The sequence below is a fragment of the Apodemus sylvaticus genome, chromosome 1 (assembly GCF_947179515.1).
Source record: "Apodemus sylvaticus chromosome 1, mApoSyl1.1, whole genome shotgun sequence".
Lineage (NCBI taxonomy): Eukaryota > Metazoa > Chordata > Mammalia > Rodentia > Muridae > Apodemus > Apodemus sylvaticus.
In genome coordinates this window covers 93,604,609-93,627,714 of record NC_067472.1, presented here as the reverse complement: position 1 = coordinate 93,627,714, position 23,106 = coordinate 93,604,609, and the positions used below count along the sequence as shown (strand labels likewise).

Below are 23,106 nucleotides of genomic sequence, written 5' to 3'. Positions count from 1 at the left end.
CTAGTTCTGGTAAGGCTAAGACAGGAGATCCCAGGAACTTGTGGCCAACTAGTGCAGCTAACACAATAAGCTCCAGATTCAATGAGAGAGCTTGACTCAAAAAATGAAGTGGAAAGTGGCCTAGGAAAAGACACAACATCAACTTCTGGCTTCCATATGCATGAGCACACAAATGCAGGAGTGTGCATGCACAACACACACACACACACACACACACACAATTCTCAAAAAAAAGCTCTAGGCCAGGGATTACAGTGATGCAGAAGCCAGAATACAATGTGTTCCTTTTCTTACTGGATCACAAATATATTTCCTTGTGCAGAGAGCCTGCAACAGATCAACTAGAGCAGACTCCTTTTGCTACAATGATGACTGTTCCTTCTGGCTTGGATGCAGTCACTGATGTCTCTCCAGACACACTTAGGAATTCTGGTGGAGTGAACTGCCCTTGTTTGGTGGTTTGTGTAATACTATTCCAAATCGAGGAAGCTCTAATATCCATCTTTAGGAACCTCTCCTTGTAGTGAGCATCCTGGAAATGAAAAGAAGCAGTCAGCCAGGGGGTGTGTCTTAGTGCTGTTACTGAAGCATTGCTGATATGGGGCACAGTGGGAGCTGTGACTTGCAGATGTCACAGAGCCTTTTGCTGGGCCAGGGAGGTCTTCAGCCGGTAAAGTGCTTGTGGTGCAGATGTGAGACCCTGAGTTTGGTCTCCAGAACTCACTGGGTGTGGCAGCTCACACATGCAATCTCAGACTGAGGCAAATGGAGACAAACAAATCCCTGGGGCTCACTGACCTGCCCACCTAACCTAACTGCCAATCTCCAGGCTCAAAACCCGAGGTAGACAGCACCTGAGGAAGGAGGTCCAGTGTTGACTTTTGGCTTACACACACACAGAGAGAGAGAGAGAGAGAGATGCACACACACACACAAACACATACATACACACCTTCCACCACACACACACACACACACACACACACACACACACACATGAACTCTGTATTTAAATTTGTTTCCCTTCATGAAGACTGGGTAGCGAAGGGATGTCACTCGGCTGGTCTAGTGCTTGCCTAGGACGCTTGATGAGGTCTGGGGTCTCATGCTACCTATTTTGGGTGGGCTTAGTCCTTGGAAAATCACTCACTCAACCTCTTAGATCCCTCACCAGGAAAGTGAGCTAACCCTCACAGTGCCAGGTCATCTGTCCACGTCTTTCATACATGGAGACAGTCAGCAAACACTACCCAATATTCTGCAGAACATTCTTGTGCGCACAAGACACTTTAAAGGAAATACCCATCACTTCTCAATACCCAGAAGCTTTAAATTATAAACAGCAAATGTTTAAGGCTTGTTCTGAACATCTTCTCCAGTCTCCAAAAGGGAAGCTATTTGGAGCCATACCTACAGAACGGCCAATTTTCAATGTTGTCAAAGGTGAATCAGGCCAGCCAAAAGATGGATTCTGTTCATTCCCTTCCTATTCCCAGTAAACTAGTTACCTTATTAGGTTTACAGGTCTTTTTCTCACTGGATGTCCTTGTGAAGGTGACAGATGGATACCAACAAGGAGCTAGTGACAATAAATAAATAAGCAAACAAACAAATAAAGTCAGGTCACAGAGACCAGCCTCAGAGTAAGCCAAGAGGAAGCTTTGTTTAACCAGGCCACCAAAATGAAGACTTGCTAACGTACAGTTGGCAGTGGTCGTATCCCTCTGTGGCGCGACAGTCTATACAGTCTTTTGAAGAGATTACCTTGCTGCTCAGCGAATGACCAGTGCTTTATTGGCTTAAGTTGTATTTGAGCTGGCCTCTGCTGCTCCCATTCAAGTGATTTAATGAGAATTATTTAATAGGTATTATTAGGATAATTAGACAATGATCACAGTTAGGCAATACTACTGAGTCATCAAGGTTGTGAATAACCAAATTTAGAGGCAGGCCTGCAAACAAGGAGTATGTGCTGACAGTTAGGCGAGGCCCCTCTATAATGACTAGGGGCAGCCTGAAAAGGGTCTTTTGTGCCTGGGAATTATTCATCAGGCCCATTGAATTAGAGGACTGTGCAGGGGTGCAGGGTGGGGGGGGGGGGTGCAGGCCAAGGACCCTGACGTCTGAGCAAAATGAGCTCTTTATTGTCATGACAACAATTTTGGCTTTCTTTTAATTTTTTGTTCCCCCAACAATCAGAAGTGAGTTGCCCCTCCCCCACAGCAGCATAGGGTCCCCTTGCCCCAATTTGTTCAGGAAAAGGGAACAAAGTGAAGCAGAGATCTAACCATCCACCCAGATGACAAATCAAGACACACAGGATGTCTGTGCATGTGGTGGGTATCTCGGCAAAGGCAGCGCAGAACTCCTGTGGTCCCCTGTGCCCAAGTCACACATACATACTCATGACCTGGATGCCCTATGTCCCACCACCTGTGAATAGTCAGACCTGACTTTGTCTGAATAATTGGATTTGTCTGGGTTGAGACACTAGACAGTGTTTAACGCTAGAATCACAAGATGTCCCTTCAAGAGACTACCATGCGGGTCTAGGTAGTCTGGTGGAGTCTGAGCTCTCTTTCCAAGTCTGGACACAGGAGAAATCAAATGCAGAAGGAGAGGGGCCCTCAAAGGGTGAAAGGTTTATTCCCAGGGAAGGTGGGTGAGCAGGGTCCAGCTCCCACAGCCTTGCTCTCTTCAGCCAGCAGTTTCTCCTTCACACGGAGAGCAAAAACAATGTAGATGCTGGAGGCTGCCAGCAGAGGGCAGTAGCACATACATTATGAATCATTTAATGGCCCTCCCAGCCAAGAAAAGGGAAGTAATTTGTCTGCTATTCTGTGGTTTCCATTTTTGCTGCTGAGGAACTCAAGAAATGCCAATTTTCTGCCTTACGTGCCAGTGAGGGGTTCTGGACAGAGCACAGGGATGAGTCAGGAGTCCCTGAATGCATCTTGACATCACCAGCATTCTGCAGTTTCTATTCTGTCAAAATTTCCCATCTGTAAAATGGGACTAATAAACAAACCCTCCTTCTAGAGATGGTAGAGATAGATGAAAGAGGGAATGATAAGGGTGGGGCAGGGAACAGAAGATGAGGACCAGAGTTCAATCCCCACACTCTCATAAAACCCATGATGTAGCATCCCAATCCTGGTGCTGAGGAGGTGGGGGCAAGAGGGCCCTGGGGCGGGCGGACCGGCAGGTGGGCGGGCCAGTCACATACATTTGTAACTAACTCTCTCCTCCAGATGAGTTTAAGCTGATTTCTACATGCATATAATATAGTCCACGGATTTTACACGTTTGTCCATATACGAATCTTGAAGGAAGTCAAGCTTAGTGACTCAAGCCTGTAATCCTCTCATGAAGCTGAGGCAGGAGGATGAGAAGTTCAAGGCCACATACTAGAGATCTTATTCCCCTCTTGATCTGCTTACTGGAAATCGACCACGTGGGATGGCTGACGAGGATTTCCAGGAATCAGATCAAGGGGGGAATAAGATCTCTACGACTGTCCAGCACAGGTGGACCATAGGGTGGAGCAGAAAGAAATATTAACACTGTATTTAAATAGAATATTGTTAGAAAAGAGCCGTACCCTTACAGGGGCTTTCCAGGAGTCACTCAAACCCAGAAGTACTGAAGCAAGCAAATGGTTTGACCCGATTTCCCCCAAATCCATAGAAGGCCTCGCTGAAGTCCACGAAGTGGCGCTTGTGCTTCCTTACCCCACTAGCAGAAGGCGCGGCATCATGGTGGCACAAGAGGCCTGTCCCCAGGTCCCAGGGTGTGGCACAGTGGGTTCCAATAACACATAAAAGCTAGTGCCATAGCTAGGGAGCCCAGGAGAAAGAGCACAGCAGCCTTTATACCAAGCAGTAAATGAGTGGGTTATACAGTCCGTGCAGCATGGGGGTCTGAGCTGCACACGACTCTCTTCTTGTAGAGTCACAGGAGAAGCCCAGGCTTAAGGTGCTTAAACCTTGTGCATTGCACACTTGGCAGACACACACACACACATATCTCACACTGCACAGAAGACAGCCTTATTCACAATATCAGTAACCATGTATTACATGTCCCCGCCGTTCCCAGCTTCAGTGGCTATCCTGAAGACATGGGTGTATCAGGTTTATGGCCCATGGGCCGCATGGGCCCACCGACAGCTAGAAATGCAGCCCAGCACAAATCATAAACTTACACCGTGATGCTGATGGTTTGTTGTTAGGTCTCTCACATGTGTAGTTATCTGGTGTAAACTTTGTAAATATCAGCATCCTGTCACAATGTCAAAAGGTTGGTCCCTGACCTCTTTGAGGGCTGTGTTGAAAGACTAGAGATAATCTTAAATTGATTGTTTAAAATAAAACAAGCAAAGGAGAAATAATCAGGGCAGACAAAGATGTGACAGAGGTTCAAAAGATAAAATAATTGGATTCAGTGAACATGAAACCAACTCATTGAAAAATAAGATAATCAAGTGTGGCTTTTATAACCACCAAGCTAAAAATTAAGAAAACCTTATGTTTTCAATACACGAGCAAAGATCATCTGAAAAACCTTAATACCCATGGCCAAGTGAGCTGGCTTGGGGGGCTCAAGACACTTGCCACCAAGTTTTGTTCTGACCATCTGAGTTTTGTCCCCAGGACCCACATGGTGGCAGGAGAGAACTGACTCCCTTGTGTCTTCAGCCCCTCACAAGTGTGTGTGCAGACACAATAACAAATAAATGTAATAAAAATTTCAGTATCTACTTAGGATTTAAAAAAAAAAAGTCTTTCAGCAATAGAACTTATTCCCCAAACCCTCCACTGAACATCTGCGGATCATCATTGAAGTATGCAAGGAGCTGTGGGGACAGTTATACTCTAAGCTCCGGGGCCTGAGGCCGATAGAGACTTCTGTGAAGCCATCCCTTGTGAACTGGGCCGAGAGCTCATGAGAAGTCAGAAGACGTGGGTTGACATGTAGCACAATTGGTAAAGCACTTGCCTGCCGTGTATAAACAAAATCCAGAGTATAGAAGGCAGGACTGAAACCCCCGCAGTCTGAGGAAGGTCCCCACACAGTGTATGGTGGTTCCACTCTAATGCCAGCAAGCAGCAGTGAGCATATCCAGTGTGTCACCAAAATTGCAGCTAACAGTAAATTAGCACAGATTCTAAGGAGGGGAAAAAATAATCACATCTGAAGAATTAATTCTGAGCCAGACAGCAAACAAGAATGGACCCGGTAAAACCACACACCAATCCACACTGGGGAATGGCAGCACTTCAAGAGGAAAGCACACAAAACCAGCATGGCTTTAAGCAGATTGTACATTTTTTGGTTATTTTTATATTCAGAAAACAAACAACTGAACACTGTATGCCAGCCACGCCCAGGTAAGCAAAGACTCGGGTATGCCAGGTGTGGTCACTTGAATCTGATGTGGAGGGTCACTGAATTTCAGTAGAGACTGACACCATTTGCTCTGTGGTTTTGAGAGCTCTTTTGGGCAAAATTAGGTCACTATAAATGACAATTAACAAGTTGGTTTGTGTTAAGCTTTAGTTTTGTGTCGGTTGATTGGTTGGCCTACCTTTCAGACAAAAATCTCATGTAGCCCAGGCTGGCTTTGAACCCGTGATTCTCTTCCTTCTACCTCCCAAGAGCTGAGGGCGGGGCAGCATGCCCAGACACTAAGTGTTGATCTCACTATGGCAAGTGAAGTCTTTCCAGCGTGTCTCAGACGATCCCGTATAAGTCCAGGAGCAGAGGAGTGCACCAGAAGCCCCAAGCAGAGGGAAGAGGAAGGGTCAGATAACTGAACTGTCCGGGTCATGACCAGAAGCCACCTTGCCTTCTGGGCACAGCCCTCCAGCTGGAGCCTAGCCCCAGGTCAGGAGTCACTGCTCTGAGGAGGAAGGGCTTTGCCTGTGACAGCTGAAGCCCCTGGAACAATGGTAGACATGGGAAAGCAAGGAACCTGGATAGGCACGAAATAGTCACGTCTTTGTAGATGGCCCATGCTACTGAAGGCATTTCCATTGTATAAGCAGGAAAAATAAAACTACCACTACGGTGCTGTTGGTGGTGGCTTCAAGTTGTTAGAAGACAAAGTTTTATGGTTTTTCTTTCTTTTTTTTTTAACCATCTGAGTTTTAAAGATGACTAGAAACCAACCCTTATGAAGATGTACACGTAGACACAAGGAGACAGACTGAGGAGTATTGCAAAGGGATGGTTCACTGAAGTGTTACTTAAGTACAGAGAGCATTGTGCTAAGCCTTTCCCACACCCCTCATTTAGCATCCCTAACCAACACAGGAGGTAGCACCGCCAGCCTCCTCATTTCAAAACGTGGGGAAGACCAAGGCAGAGAGATAGGAAATGACTTGAAGAATATCACAAGCCTGACTGACCTGGAAGTCTATGCCCTTTCCATTCTTCTATACCCACAATGAGAGATAATGCTCTCTAAGCTTCCCAGGACCCAGGAGAGCAAAATGTGATAGGGGACAATCAATCAGTAAGCGGAAATTGTGGGACGAATACTTCAGTTCACTATTGGAATTAAGAGAGCAAGATCTCCCAGTATCTGACACTAAGAAAGCAGGTTTCCTGGTATCTTAGTTACTCTCCTGTGATAAAATACCTGACATGGTAAACATAAGGGTTTATAGTTTCAGGAGGATTGAGTGCATCATTGCGGGGAAGACACGCTGGTTGAAAAGCAGCGATGGCAGAGAGGGGGAAGCTTGGTGCCTGGTCACATGGAATGTGCATTCAGGAAGAGGACACCGGAAGTGGAGCCTGGCAATAAAGCCTCAAGGCCTGGCCCCAGTGACCTGCTTCCTTTAACCAGCCTTGGCCTCCTGAAGGTTCCACAGCCTCTCAAAGCAGCTAGAGATCACGTGTTCAGCCACATGAGCCTCCAAGTGATATTGTATGTTCAAACCTTAACACCTGTAAACCTTTACAAGAAGCTATATCTACAGATTCCTCCAAAAGGACTCTGTCTACTAAAGAACAGAAGGCTTAAAAAATTGAACCAAAGCCAATAAGATCACCAATTAGTCTGCTGATAAAGGAAAATTAAGTAGCTCAGGTCATCTTGTGTTTGCTCCACACATGTTGGGGGAAGTCACTACAACATCTAGGAAATGTCTCTGCCATGACAGGAATTCCAGAAGGACACATAAGATGGAAACAGGGACACAGGGACACAGGGACACATCCAGGTAAAGATCATCGCCTAGCTGGATCAGGCGGGTCCATGTAGCAGAGCGACTGAATCTGAAAAACAAAACCGGAAGATTCTTTGCAAACAGTAAAATAGTGCTTTAAAGCTGTGTCTTTTGGATTGGGGACAAGGAAGGGAAAGCCCAGGGCTGGTGGCAGATGGTATCGTGTTAGACGATAAGGAGAGACAGCATTTCCAACTCGCAGCTTTTCTGTTTTCTCTATCGTGGAAAATGGTTCTTAATATAGAAACGTTAAACAAACATCTAGAAGAAATTGACTCTGAATAGATGATAAAATGGAAGACCTGTAAATTTAGATTCTTTTTTTTCAAAGAATTTACTATTTTTAAATTTTGTGCCCCACAGAGGAAAGGTTATAAGTATGTACTACTCTTGTAGAAGACAGGAATTAATTTCCCAATGCTCACATCATAACTACTTAAAACTCCAACCACAGGGCATTCAAGCCCCTCATCTAGACCCCCAGGGCACCCACACTCATGTACTCACCCATGCAGAAATGTTTTTTAAAAAAAATTTGTCAAATGGGTAAAGTAGTCAAAAGATTTCCCTATAACAGAAAAACAAACAAGGTGGCATTTAATTTCTTTTAGTTTTAGTCGCTAATCTTCTGAGACAGAGTCTTGCTACACAGTCAGACTGGCCTGGAACTTACTATGTTGGCTTTGAACTCATGGTGATCTTCCTGCCACAGCCTTCCATGTGCTGAGATGTCAGGTGTCCCTCCCCACCCTCAGCTTAGGAAGGTACTTAATGAGATGCATACGGAAGTCTTGAACTGAGTTAAGGAAAGGATTCCCTACCTAAACCAAACACAAAGCACACATCACCATCACTATTGTGAAAAGCCAGAGTTCCTTTGTGAGTGAATATGAACTTCAGGGCTGTGAAAAGCCATGTCTGTAACTGTAGATCACAGGACAAAGGTGTGAGAGTCTCCCCACCTCTTTATTTCCAGAAGGTTTCTTTGTTGTGATTTGAGTTGATCTGGTCACAAAGATTAACAGACAATATTAATGTTCAGTAGATACACAGAACCCTCTCCAAATGTCTTGAGATAGCTAATATAGCAATCATGTAACCCCTGACTTTAGTATAAAACAAATCAATAGAATACTTTTGCAATCTTGAATCAGGGGTTGGAGAGAGGTCTTAGTAACTATAAGCACTGGTTACTCTTCCAGAGAACCCAAGTTTGACCCCAGGTACCACACAGCAACTCACAAGGATCTGAGTTATCCTCTTCTGGACTCTGTGGGCACTGGCCTGCACTTGGTACACAATTATGTCTCTATTCGATAAAGGGGAGTATCTATACTGTAATGACATAGGAATACAAATTTATCTCTGGTGAGACTCAATCCTAATTGCATTTTTTCATCATTTGGCTTTTCTTCAGGGGGAAACAACCAAAATGCCAATCACCAGCCTTTGATCGAATGTGGTGTGAGCATGCCTGGCCTAGGAAGGGACCACACACCACCTGGGCACTTAGGAGCTTGATTTGCAGAGGGGTAAAGAGGATGAGCAAAGGTCACCAGCAAGCAGCTAGGGCTTCTCTGATGCAGAAACATACATCAGTTTCATGGACACACGATTAGGACACACAAGATGAGTCCTTTCTAGTAAGGACATTAGTCATCTCGGGCATGCGACCTTGGAATTGAAGTAGTCATATCCTCCATGCCCAGAAGGACTCCCCCAGAGCAGCCACGGGTGGGTTTCATTTGCAATGCCCATGACCTTGAGGCATCCACAGGGTGCCAGGAACTGCTTTCCTGCTGAGCCCTGCTTGCCATAAACATGGCCCGCTAAAGTGGCTCGGAAGCAGCTTGATCATGGGGCGAGAAATGCCAATCTAACCCATTTGCCATTGATTTCTTAAGCAGATTCAGGGACACAGGACGAAGCCCAGCTTTTGCAGGAATGGTTTAAGCTGGTCCTGGAGAAGAATAAATTAATACGATATGAGTCGGAGCTACTGATCATGTAAGTAAGGCAACACAGATAACAGTGAGTGCTAACAGCCTGGGAGCAGGAGCGGGTGGCTCACCGTCCTTGGCTGGAGTCCCAGGGTTTTTCTTCTTTGTGCATACGGAACAGTGATTGAAGCAAATTGGTATTTTGTGTCTTGCATATCATGCTGGCATTAGTGGGAAGAGTCTTTACTTCTCTGCTCTCTCTGCAGAGTTCAGTGGCTAAAATAGACTTCAGTAGCAGGTCAGGAGCTAGAAGGCAGCCAGTCCATTCCTGCCCATCCACCGCCCCCCCTCACACATACACACACACACACACACACCATCAGTAGGGAATCTGTGTTTGGCCCCTCTGTGTGAACCATGGGGAATAGGCCTGACTATTTCCTGGTGGTTTTAACAAAGGAAGGGCTGAACCCTGCCTGTCTTGGATCTGTGTGTCTTCTTGGAGAAAGGGCTGGTAACCTTGTCAAATGGTCAGAAAGATCACGGCTCATCACACAGTTCTGCACCAGACAAAGGGGTACCATACCCACCATGATTCTGAAGAGAAAATAGCAGTGAGTATAAACCACTAAGCTCCAGAATTGTGCTGGGCGTTTTCATTTTTACTCCACCCTGAGAGGTCATTGGGGACCTTCGAGGTGGTTCACTCTTCCCTGCCAGGGTTCTGAACCAGGTGACAGGTAGGCAAGCCATCCAAATATTACACACGTTATTAATAGTGCCTAATGGCTGAGGCCGGGCAGGCTGACTAACTAGTTTCTAAGCTACTATCAAGGACATGACTCACAATAGGAATGTCTTCCCCTAGTCTGGAAGCGAGAAGGCCACATGAAGGCGCGGAGGGAGCCTCATTCCCCTGGATGCTCTCACAGGGACTCCCTTCCTTGCCTCTTCCACTTCTTGTGGCTCCGGCCATTCCTTGGTGATGGCTATGTCACTACAGCACCTTATGTCTCCACCCAGCCTTCTCTGTGTGCCCGTGTCTCTTCCATGTCTGTCTCTTAGAGAGTCTTCTCTCACTAAGCTATCACCTTAATGATATAATCCAAATGTGACCATCCCAAGGCCCCTAACAGTGTTGGCAAAGACCCCCTTTAAATAACATCACATTTACTATTTCCAGGGCTAGGATGTGGACATGCTTTTCCTATTCAACCCATTACAGTACCCAAATCTCAGAACTGAATATGTCTACCTAATGAAAAAAGTGGCCCTACTTGATCCTTAGGGGAAAGGCTTTTTCCTAGACCTTGGGTCTCAAGGGTAGGGTATCCCCAGAAGCTATATAGCAAAGACCAGGAAGATGTGTTTGGTTGTCACACATGGGGCTGTGATTGAATGGATGCTAAACTTTCTTCCTGAAGTGCACAGGGCAGCCCCCCATCCTACCAAACAAGGAACCAGCAGCCTAAAGGATTGATAACGTCAGCACTATGAAGTTTTACCAAAATCCAAGGAAACCCCAATGCTTGCTGAAGATAGGCTAAGCCTGGGAGAGAAGGGGAAAATTGAGGTGAACATGCCTCATCCTGAGAGTGGGGATGGGAGGGTTAGAGGAGGAGGCCAGAGTTACACTCACTCCTCTCCAGACACAAGGAAGGGAATGCCAGGCATGGGGAAAGCGGATCCTCTCTAGCAATCATTTGCCTCTAGACTGTTGTTTAGCTGACAAGTATAAGCCTCAGAGGAATTCAGTAGTGTGTCCCTATCTGCCTAACTACAAAGTCCTTATATGTAGCCATATAGTCTGCATTGGGGCTAGGTCTGAATTATAAAATCCTTCCAACAGATTATCAAGAACACCTTCTTTATACCAGAAACTCATCTGATTTCTATAGAAATAGGCCATAGCCAGGCATGGAGATGCAAGCCTAGAATCCAAGCACTTTGGAGGTTGGGGGAGATGCTGAGAAGGGAACACAAGGCGTGATGGCAATAAGAAAGTCATCAAGGGTTCCATGACGGAGAAAAGAGTCTGTCTTGGGGAGGAGAGGAGTTAGCTATGGCTACAAGCTAGAGACAGCAGCTTCCCTAGAGAGTACACCGGCCAAGGAGAGAACTTCTCCTCCACAAGAAGTCCACTAGGACAGCCAGGGTATGTGCACTGGACAGAGGCACATGGAAGGATAGGTTTGGGTTGGAGAAGACCTGTATGAACAAGGAGTGATATCTTAGATAGATGTATCCAGGCAGACTCTTCGGGATATGAAGTTAAGGCAGAATGAGTGGTATGTGAGATTCCTTGAGGATGACACCTGTGAAGGGTAAAGAGCAGGAGATGGGTGGAGGTAGAGCCTTGGGCCCCTACCCCAGTTCTGATTATATATATATATATATATATATATATATATATATATATATATATATATATATATAAACAGAGTAGTAAGGAAAGAGACTTGAGAAGGAGGATTTCCAGAGGTAATGTAGCTCTGGGTCTCAGCCAAGGCACAGGAACATCAGACTGGAAACAGCCCATCAGAGTGCTGGCAACCATGTCAGCTCTCACATCTCTATGATGCCCAGCCATTGGCTGCGAGCCACCCAGGAACAACAGGGCTTCAACATGACACTGAAGCTGATTCTATAGCAGCCTCCATGCCACTAAGCTTCCCCCAGAGAATTCTCCATGCCATCTGAGCTGCCACCACCTCTGAGCTCCTAGAGAGAGGGCCCAGAGATGGTCAGTGCCAGTAATAAAGCAAAACTTTAGCCCAAACAGAAGTAAAAGTAGTATCAGGACTGGGGGGCACAGCTCAGCTGGTAGAGGGCTTGCCTAGCATGCATGAAGCCCTGGGTTCAGCCCCCAACACCGCAGCTGTAGCAGCACACACCCATAGTACCAGCTTTGTACATAGACCTGTATGAACAAGGAGGTAAAGGTGCATGTATGTGGAGGGGTTGCCAGGCAGAGCAAAAATTCAAGGTCATTCTTTGGGACACAGCAAGTCTGAGGCTAGCCTGTACTAATTACATAAAGCCCCATCTCAAAAATAAAGAAGTGAAATAAGAAAAGAGATGACAACAAAGGTAGAGTAGAGTGACCTCAGCACTGTCACAGGGACACATGAAAACATAGGTTGGGTCTGGAAGAGAAAGTCCCAACAGGAGGGATAGAGGGCCCATTCCTGATCCTTGGCCTCATTGTGGCCCAGGAGCAGTGGCCCTAGCCCCCTCTTCTCTATTACCCTCTAGTTTCTGTGAGGGTACGTGTGCTGCTGTACCCAACGAGCCCTTGGGGGACACCCAGTGCTTCTCTCAACCCATTACTTTCTCTAGTCTTGAGGATCACGTGACCTAAACTATCACCTCTCGCCATCACCACATCTGCCTAGGTCCTCATTTCTCTGATGAACTTCACAGAGGCATCAGAAGTCTCCCCAACAATGCATGGGCCAGCATCTGATGATCAACAGTAGGAAATGGCTGGGTTATTCCCAGGCTCAAAATTCAAGTCCCCAGCTGACCTTCCAAGAGGACTCGGCTCCATCCTGTGCTCTGCTGGTCCCCAGAGAGGCAAACCCTAAAGAGCAGTTTGGTAGCCTTCAGCTTCCCTCTGTTCATCAAACCCAGAACATTTCATTGAGAGACAAACTCATCGTCTCTCAAACCCAGCACATTTCAGCCATCTTTCTGGGTACCTCTGGTGGTCCCAACAGTGACAATACCTTCTATTTAGACATATTAAAAGCCAGTTTGAATGGGGTAAAAAGACTGTACTGGGCTATGAGTAACTCCATTCGGGTTTCCACACAGTCCCCTGTTAATGGCTGGAACATTTTCTTGTACTCAGGGCCCAAGAACTAGAACTAGAAGATCATCAGAGCAGGCTGGAGCAGAAACTACGACAGAAAATGCTCAAGGATGGTGAGTATGAGGTACATTTGGGGCCCCTGCTAAAGACACAAGTCATGCTACAATACAGCTAGGAGTGAAGAGTCACGCCACCTTACATAGCCACCAACCTGAGAACCAGAGGTAGACGCAAAGCACCTCCCTCTCTCTGTAGCTCAGGCTGGCCTTAAACTTGTACCACCAAACCCAGCTCAGGCTAGATTTATTTTTTAATAAAATTACATTTTTGCTTATTTATTCATGGGGGTAGGGAACGTGCATGCTATAGCACATATGTGGAATTTAGAGACAGTTTGTGGGAGTCATTTCTATCCTTCCACTATGTAGGTCCTAAAATTTGAATTCAGACCATTAAACCTGATAGTAAGTACCTTTATCTGCCCTGCCATTTCTATTTCTAAGAAACCCTGTATGGCCACACAATATAGCACTATTAAGAAAGATAAACAAACCAGCCATAGTGGTGCACGCCTGTAATCCCAGGAACAAAGACAAGAGAGACCTTGCCTAGAACATGGTAGAAGATGAGAGCCAACTCCTGCAAGATGTCCTTAGACTGCCGCGTGCATGTCGTAGTGGTGCATGCCTATAATCCCAGTTCATTGAAGGGAGAGGCAGGAGAATCAAGACCAGTCTTAGCTCTCTGCCAAATCCGAGGCCAGCCTGGGCTACAGGAGATCGTGCACACATATGCACATGCTCACATGTGCACATACACATATACACGGAATGTTTAAAACAAAGCAAAAGGTACAATGTATCATTACATACGAATGACAGAGGGTTGCCCTCAGTGGCATAGGAGCCACTGATAGCAGTTTGCTTTGCTGTGGCTCAGATGTGCTTAGGAAAACAGCCTTCTCCTGTTCAGTTTCCCCCTTGGAAGGGAGGAAGGTCAAGGCTTGACAGGGTATGGCTACATTAAGTTCTCTTTCTCTCAAGCGCCTGTTCCCTACACATACACACACACACACACACACACACACACACACACACACACACACACACACACACACACGAGTGTGTCCATACATATTCTCCAGGTGAAATCTGAGCTGACTCCCACACAAAGCACCTACTTTTCTCTGTGGCCTTGTGGGTGGCTCCTTGGTGTTAAATTTACTTCCTTGTAACCGTAGGATATAACAGGCCCAGAACCATTGTGAACGCCTATGCTAAGAACTCCCTTGACCCCAATCTTTGCCGAGCATTGATTTTTTTTTCCTTATTCTTTTCTTTAGAGGGCCAGAAAGATGAGAATGATCTAAAGGAGGAGCAAGAAATATTTAAGGAGATGATGCAGGTGATTGAGCAAAGAAACAAGCTCGTGGATTCCCTAGAGGAACAGCGTGTCAAAGAAAGAACCCAAGACCAACACTTTGAAAACTTTGTTCTCTCCAGAGGCTGTCAGCTCAGCAGGACTTAAGGTGCCCTTCCCCACTGATGCCAGAGAGCCAAGAATACCACACTTTCCCACCCAGTCACTGAATTTAGAGCCTACTGCTTAAATAATAATAATAAAAAAAATGTTTCTTTTATGAGCTGCATATGGTAGTTCACATCTCTAATCCCTGTTGAGAAAAGCTGAGGCAGGAGGAGTGCTGTGAGTTCTAGGATAGCCTGGGTTATATAAAGAGATCCTGTCTCTAAAACACAAACAGCCTTATGTGTGTGGTATATTCCCAAGATTTTTTTTTCCCCAAAGACTATACTGCAACCATGAGAAAGGCCCCTGACCTCGGCAGTGCCCAAGAGCCAGTCCTAAGAGCAGAGGTGTCTTAGGCAGCCGACCAGCATTGTCTTCTCCCTGCAAAGTCGTTTTCTTTGTTCATTGAGTTACATGTTTTAAGACTTTTAAGAAATGCCTTTTCATTAATACGACCGTATTTGTCTTTTTTGCATGGCTGACCAGTTTTCAAATGTCAGGGCCCAGCAGCAGCAGTTTAAAGATTAGCTTAATATTTAAATTGTGTTTCCAGAGAAAGCAGAGAAACCCTGAGATTACTGATTAAATAAAGCCAATAACTCATATAGCAGGTGTTAATTCAATCCAGGGTGAATTTAATTTACCAGGTATATTTATAAGCCTTAATATAATATACATAAGCAATGGAGGTTGAACAAAAACATTTGAGCCTTAATTTAATTTTTTTTTGAAAAAGAAAAAAAGGAAATAAAACTTAAAATTCATGCCAACAGGGTTCTTGGTTTTCACCAAATCCGCTGTCTCAGAGAAGTCTGCTGTTCCCACAGTGCCCTGCTTCCAATGCTGGACCATAATAAGTGCTTTTAGGGAATGAATGGCCTTGGAGTGCTTTTTAAGTGAGGGGGTGGTGAGAGAGGAAGCTTTCACTTGTTGCTAAAACATGACATGTCTACTGAAAACAAACAAAGCACCAGGGGAAGGGGCTTCGCCGTGCTCACCTGTACTCATCTTAAGTGTGCACGATCCCTGTGAGGCAAGGACACACCACTTCTGATTTCCAGCGCAGGCAGGGGTGCCTCCATTTATCTAACTCCAAATTGAACCGTGTGTGTGTGTGTGTGTGTGTGTGTGTGTGTGTGTGTGTGTGTGTGAGTGAGAAAGACAGAGAGAGAGAAAGACAAACAAAGATAGAGGCAGAGAGACAGAGAGTCAGAGATGGAGATTTAAAATGTGCAGAACACAGTTGCGGATGCGTTGAGCACACGCTGGGCTTGCTTGAGCATTCGGACAAGGATGAAAGACGGCAAGATTTAGAGTGGTGATATATGCTTTAAAATATTTGACTGATCTCCCTTTATGGAATCCTTAGAAGATTTAAGCTTCCAGAGTTGAGGCTAGAGGGCTCTGGCCACTCACTTCCATGACTGTTTAAATGGTTCATCCGTGCTTGGTAGCTGTTGGCTGTAAATGGTGACCAGATCTTTTTCTCAATCTAGGTCGACCTATTAACCGTCTTCATCTGAAATGCTGTCTGTAGGGTCAGCCTGGCTGGGGACAGGCCAGATCTAGATGCATATAGATCTTGTCTGACCCCAGGTACCCAGTGTTTTGAGGAGTAGTTATGTACACCCATCTATGGGACACTAAAGGCCCGTGGTTCCCTTATTCCTTTCTCTTTCTTTTTCCCCTTTTTATTTTTATTTTCTAGAATTGAATCTTCTAGTGCATTTGATTCTACTTTGAGGACACTGGTAGCATTTTCTTATCTATCTACTTACCTACAAAACCTGACACTTCTGGCTAGTTATTTTTATTTTCGTGTTTAGCAGGCATGGGTGGTATAATTTCCCATCACTCTGATTCTCCTAGGCTATCATTTGGAGAGGACCTTTCAAAACAAAGATAGACCATGTAAGCTAAATTATGCCTCAATATTTGAGGCAGTGATTTGCAAAGTAATAAACATATATAGAGATCATTAAAATAATATTTTTTGGCCTGGTGGCACATACCTTTGATCCCAGCACTCAGGAGGCAGAGACAGATGGATTCTCAAGGACAGCCTGATTTACATGAGTTCCATGTCAGCCTGGGCTACATAGACCTTGTCTCAAAATTTTTTTTTCAGTTCCTAGTCATTGAGAAGAATATTGAACGCACAGGGATGAATCATTCTGTTTTTGTTTTGTTTTGTTTTTTGAGACAGGGTTTCTCTGTGTAGCCCTGGCTGTCCAGGAACTCACTCTGTAGACCAAACTGGTCAGAACTCAGAAATCTGCCTGTCTCTGCCTCCCAAGTACTGGGATTAAAGGTGTGCACCACCACTGCTTGGCATGGGATGAGTCATTCTGGAAAAGGTGTATATAGTTTCCATTCCCCCAATTAGATGAAAGTGTGCTGCCTGATGGCTGTAGATATTTAACAGAGGATGTTTAAGTTTATGGTTCCTATATTGTCCCTGTGAAAAAGAACTGGCACATTTAACTAGTTATAAAAGGGATGATCTCAAGATAGCCAGAAGAGGGTGATTTTTGATCCCGTTGTTGGGTTATTACACAGTGGCTGCTGAGCTATTTAATAAGGGGAGTTGCCTCTTTTCAGTAGAGAATGTTCTAGACCCTCAAAATGTACAGGGTACATCTTGAAGAGATTTGTTTTTATTTTTTTGTTGTTGTTGTGTTGTATTGTGTGCATGCGCATGTGCCACAAAGCAGGACTGTGAAAGGATTCTGTGCTCCAGAAGAGTTGTAAGGTAGAAATTCAGAAGAACTGACATCACGCTCCAGCCTTGGGTCGTATTTCACAGCTTCAAAGTCAAGCCAGACAGGTTCTGATAGTCGTCACAAGCTCAGAATTCTACCCAAGCCGCATCAAGACTTGTGCTTCAGTGTGGTCTTCCCAGCCGTCCAGTCCACCTATTGATCTACTTATTCAACATTCTCTGAATGCCGGTGGGGTGCTGGATGCTAGGCTACAGAAACGAGGCTTTCTGCCTTTTCCATCTCCAGAGATACACAGGTCAGAAAACACTGCCATCCCCAAGGAAAGGCATAAAGAAATAAATTTTTTTTAAAAAAATTGCCTCTACTGACTTCAGTATAAGGACTTTTCTCCCCGACTACTGTAGTCTGGAAATAAAAATAAACTCATGTTACTAAAGCTGTGAAAAACTCTATCAGGTTGTGGCGTTTTCTTCAGACTTCCTTGTTGGCAGCATCGGGCTGCTTGGAATCAGTCGATGCTGAGCTCCAGCATGTTAATTACCACTGAGAAAGGAAGGGGCAGGCAGTGCCAGCTCTGATGAGCTGTGATGCAGTTGATGTTTTCCGCATTTGGGGGAGGCAAACAACAATTCAGAGATGTCTCTCTTCCGGAGCGTCAGACTGATAGGCTTCTCCTTCCAAACTGAAAGTGTCAGCTTGCCCCACCCAGGTGGCTGATCAGAGAAATCACCTCAGCAGGGCAGAGGTGGCAGGGGACAGCTGGCTCTACCCCGCCGCCCGCTCAGATGGAGAGATTGGTGGGTGACTGAGTGAGGGGCAGATGCACTATGGGGACTGATTGTTCGCAGAAGTTTCACGTGGGGCAGAGTCTCCGGTTTCACCTGCTCTTGATCATCTCACCTCAATGCTGACATGCTTGTAAACGGTTAATCTGCTGCGACAATTGGTGGCTATTCATGTTGATGGAAACGTGTTATATGTGCACGGCTCTAAATACCTAAATGAACCCTCCGATAAATGGTTTTGTGTCTCAGGAATCAAAACATATTCATGTGGACTTGCCCAGCCCCTCTGAGGACAGCGTTCATTTCATCTCTTTCTTCTCGTTGAAAGAGCCTGGACAAAGCCCTGATTTCATGAGGGAGTCTGGGAATTAGCGTGGGACCTCTCATTACACTAGGCACCTGGAGGGATTTACCTGCTGGGCCTCCGGTTGGATTCCAGTGGGAGATTGGGAGGGAGCTCGGCTCAGGTGTGTTCTCACAACAAAGAAAGCTATTTTTAATGCCGTTGTAAGGAGGGGTGAGGCTATCCTTACCCAGCCTGCCTGGTCCACTCATCTTCTTGCCTAGGAAAGGCTAGTTTTGAATTTCCCTTATTCACCAGGGACACACCCTTCTGCACAGAGCTGGCTGCTTCCTTCCTCAGTCTTTGAGGATCAAATGTGTTTTGCCTCCATTTTTCACCTCAGCACATGTAAAGGTATAAAATATCAGTTAAACTGCACCTGAATGGCCACAGCAGAAAACCTACCGACCGGCCAGTCCTGGGGACACTCCCAGTTCCCCTCAACCCCCTGCATCTTGGGAAAGCTTTTGTCTGATCCACCATTTGAAAGGATTTGCTTTTCCCATTGGCTGTCAGAGGCAAAAGCGCACAGTCATCAGTGCTTGGAAGAGCTTAGCTGGCGTTGCTTGGGAATCTATGGGGACTCAGCTGCCTTCTCAATGGTCACAGACAGACTCTGCCTTTCGGTACTTGTTAGCTACAGATCCTGAACTAGCATCCTGAGCCTTCAGGGGCAGGCTGGGTAGTCGGGCTCACGCCCTCTCCCAGTTCATTTTTGCAGAAGAGGGGAGTAGTGGGAGGAGAAGAAAGTGGAGCAGGGAGAGAGAAAGAAAAACAAAAGCCATGGCAACACAGCAGCTCCCCAGGGGAGCCCCTGGACCCACCCCCACTGTCATGACAGCCAGTCACTCAGCCATCACAGTCAGCTTGTCCTACCTGTTGGGTACTATAAGCTCTACCTGTGGTTTTATCCTGTCCATTCCTGAAAAATGCAGTACTTAAGGTAAACACTGACTGAATTTTCAGAGGAAGAGCCTGAGACACAAAAAGGCTCAGGTGTTCAACTCATTGTCATTGTTCAGGCCTAAACACCTCAACCCAGCTGTGGCCTCAGGAGTCTGGGGCCTAGACCTCCAGACCACACAGCCCCATTCTGCACCCCTGTCCTGCCTCCCACCTCTTGTTACCTGCGCTTTCCCTGGTTTGGATGGGAATCCATCACCAACCTTCACAAACAACACAAATCTGGGGACACAGCAAGCTGCCACTTGGACCCAGTGTTTTATGCTTCCCTCAGTCCAGCATGCTCACTCCTTGGGATACTACATAAACCATGAACTCACTTAAAATATGATGCTATATTATTCATTGCTGTTGTTTTGTTTGTTTGCAATTGAACTGTGCTACTCTGTAGCATGAACTTTGTAGAGGCAAACGTCATGTTACTATGTCCCTCCCTTAGGCTAGGGAGATGACTCTTGTTTATCTCACACGATGATGGAGCTATGAACCTAGCTTAAGATGCAGGCGGCATGTAATCATACCCCAGCCCTAACCTGGACCAACCTGAGGTCCCAATGCCCGGGATGTGGAAACAAGAGGATCAGGAGCTCAGGGTAAGGCTCAGCCATAAGATGAGTTCCAGGCCAGCCTGGATACAAAAGTCTGTGGAATGAGAGGGGTGCTGAAGGGGTGGCTCAGTGGGCAAGGGTGCTGGCTGTGCAGGTGTGAAGACCTGGGTGCTGGCTGTGCAGGCCTGAAGACCTGGGTGCTGGCTGTGCAGGCCTGAAGACCTGGGTGCTGGCTGTGCAGGCCTGAAGACCTGGGTGCTGGCTGTGCAGGCGTGAAGACCTGGGTGCTGGCTGTGCAGGCCTGAAGACCTGGGTGCTGGCTGTGCAGGCGTGAAGACCTGGGTGCTGGCTGTGCAGGCCTGAAGACCTGGGTGCTGGCTGTGCAGGTGTGAAGACCTGGGTGCTGGCTATACAAGCGTGAAGACAGACCTGGGTGCTGGCTGTGCAGGTGTGAAGACCGACCTGGGTGCTGGCTGTGCAGGCCTGAAGACCTGGGTGCTGGCTGTGCAGGCCTGAAGACCTGGGTGCTGGCTGTGCAGGCCTGAAGACCTGGGTGCTGGCTGTGCAGGTGTGAAGACCTGGGTGCTGGCTGTGCAGGCGTGAAGACAGACCTGGGTTTGTATTCCCAGGATCCATGCCAAAGCCAGGCACAGCAGCACTTGTGGGATAGAAGCTGGTTCACATTCAGTGGCAGATCCTGTCTCAAGGGAATGAGGCTGACAGCTTTAGAGGAAGACACAGTGGCATCCCCGAGTGAATGTCCTCCTCCCAAGCAATACAATGATAAATGCATACATTCTAAAGAAAGGATCCTATCCTGGAGCTAAAGAGCACAAAGGGATGGGAAAGCAGAGGAACTGAGAGAGGATTTGGGGTTTGGGGGCCAGGAGAGGTAGCTCCTACAGGCTTTTAAGGGACTGTGTAGAGGGCCAAGATATTCCAGAAGAGAGGATATTAGACATTGGAGAAGCCCTCTTGGTCCTGTGTGACACCAGAGCCAACAGCCTTATGCTGGGCAGTGGTAGCTCATGACTTCAGTTCCTTCCCCATCGTAGAAGGATAGACAGTATGTCCACAGTAATTTGATGTGTGTACAGATATATGTGTGTGTAGCTCTGGCATGCATGTGAGTATAAACAAGACCTTAGAAAAATAATTTTGAAACAATCCAGCTTTATATACTCAAAAAGTATATCTGTTCTAAGCACAGTGCCCAAGGGAGAGATGGCTAGGTTAGGACTCTTAATTCCAGCTCAGTGATACTCACAGCATGGCCCAGAAACTGGGTGTGTCTTTGCTGTCTTCATCTGTGACACAGAGATGGTCCCCCCACCTGCCCCTTCAAGGGTTCCTGCTGTATATAGCATCAGTTTTTAAAGGGGAATGGCAGGGCTGGAGAAAGAGCTCAGAGGTTAAGGACACTTGCTACTTTTGCAGAGGAGCAGAGGATCTGGGTTCTCAGCACCCATATGGTGGCTCATAACCATCTGTATCTCCAGTTCTAGGGAGTTTGAGGGCCTCTTCTGGCCTCCATGGGTACCTGGCATGCACATGGTACATAGACATACATGTTCGAAAACACTCACATACACAAAACATAAATAAATCGGGCTGGAGAGATGGCTCAGCAGTTAAGAGCACTGACCACTCTTCCAGAGGTCCTGAGTTCAATTCCCAGCAACCACACGGTGGCTCACAACAATCTATAACGGGATCTGATGCCCTCTTCTAGTGTGTGTCAGAAGGCAGCTGCAGTGTACTCATATAAATAAAAAAATAAATAAATCTTTAAAAATAAATAAATCAATGAAAAATTTAAAAATGAGAATGACAAGCATTTAACTTCGTAATTGGATTCAGAGTCTCAGTCCCAACAGCAGAGCCAGAAAGGGTCCCAGAGAGCCTAAGGTCAAAAGGGACAGTTTTCTGTGGGTGAGACATAGGCAGGTGCCAGGTCAGGTGGTACACTCCTTCCCAAACTGTCCCCTGAATAATGTTTTGCGATGAACTGCTCTCTGGCCATCTCCCTGGCCTGGTCTCTGATGGCCAGGCCTCCAGCCCCTTCCTTGCCCTACAGCCAGCAGTGCTTTGAGCCTACACATCAGGGTTTTCCCACAATTCCATCTCACTCCTCCCAGTTTTCTTCCATGAGAGGAAATGTCCCTGCCCTCAGTAGCTTTAGCATCTCTCCAGCAAATCCTAGTACAGACACTCTTTTTTCTTGCTGGCCACACAAGTCTGGAGATGGGGTGTGGAAGAAAGCAGTTACTATCATAGCAGAGAAATCCTGGTTCCCAGTCACACTGACCTGGGAAGGGGCAGAGGAGAGGGGATAACGGATAAACCACAGTGAGACCCTATTAAACAACAAACCAAAAAGACAGGTTCAGTGGCCTGTGACAGAACACATGCTGACAATATCACAATGTCCCCCAGGCTCCGTGTTTACCACACTGGCCTGACAGTGACCCACCCCTGCTTGCTTCTTGTCCTCAAAAGCTTGGTGCCTGTGGTTGAATCCCAGCACTGGGAGGTAGGGACAGGTAAGTCCCTGGAACTCTCTGGCCAGCCAGCCTAGCCAAATTGACAACTCCAGACCAATGAGAGTCACTGTCTCAAACACAACAACAACAACAACAACAACAACAACAACAACAAAGTGGACTACATTGCTCTCCGGCCTCCACACAGCCAGTGCACACGTGCATGTGAACTGTGGTAAGATTTTTCTTCCCGGGGAGATGTAAACAAGGACAGACCAGAGTATTATTCCACCAAAGTTCACTTGGGAAACCACTGAGTTCATTGGACTTTAGAGAACAGGACTAGGGGCGACTCAAAGCAACCACACTGTAAAGTCTGCACGCAGGATGGACGGTGGCTTCCCATAGCTGCAGAGAGAAAGCCCCTTCCCATTAACCTTTCCTAGCCTCTACACTCTAGCACCTCCCCAGACCCAGAGGCTGTGAGCCACTAAACAAAATTGCAAATGGCTGAGAAGAGTGGCTGGTGAGGGTCCCATGACAGCCCCCACCCCTCCCAGGTGGAGGGAATGCCAACAGTCTACAGGCCCGGTTGTGATGGGTTCTTGGAAGGACCTGATCTGAAGATGGCAACTGTTTTACTTGGAGGACATGTTCTACAACATATACTCAGTTTGGCAATTACACATTTGTAAACAGGTGTACACACACACACACACACACCCCACCACACACACACACACAC

General features: G+C 46.5%; 1 protein-coding gene across 1 annotated transcript in view; it reads left to right on the top strand.

Annotated features, from left to right (window-relative positions):
- Mical2 (microtubule associated monooxygenase, calponin and LIM domain containing 2) overlaps nucleotides 1-14,637 on the top strand; it is a 189,494-nt gene extending 174,857 nt beyond the window's left edge. The window contains exons 34-36 of the mRNA XM_052201087.1: nucleotides 9,140-9,242; nucleotides 13,029-13,102; nucleotides 14,332-14,637. Of these exons, the coding sequence (XP_052057047.1) occupies nucleotides 9,140-9,242; nucleotides 13,029-13,102; nucleotides 14,332-14,516 (362 nt within the window). The 3' untranslated portion in view covers nucleotides 14,517-14,637. The remainder of the gene's footprint in view (nucleotides 1-9,139; nucleotides 9,243-13,028; nucleotides 13,103-14,331) is intronic.
- Nucleotides 14,638-23,106: the final 8,469 nt, after the last annotated feature.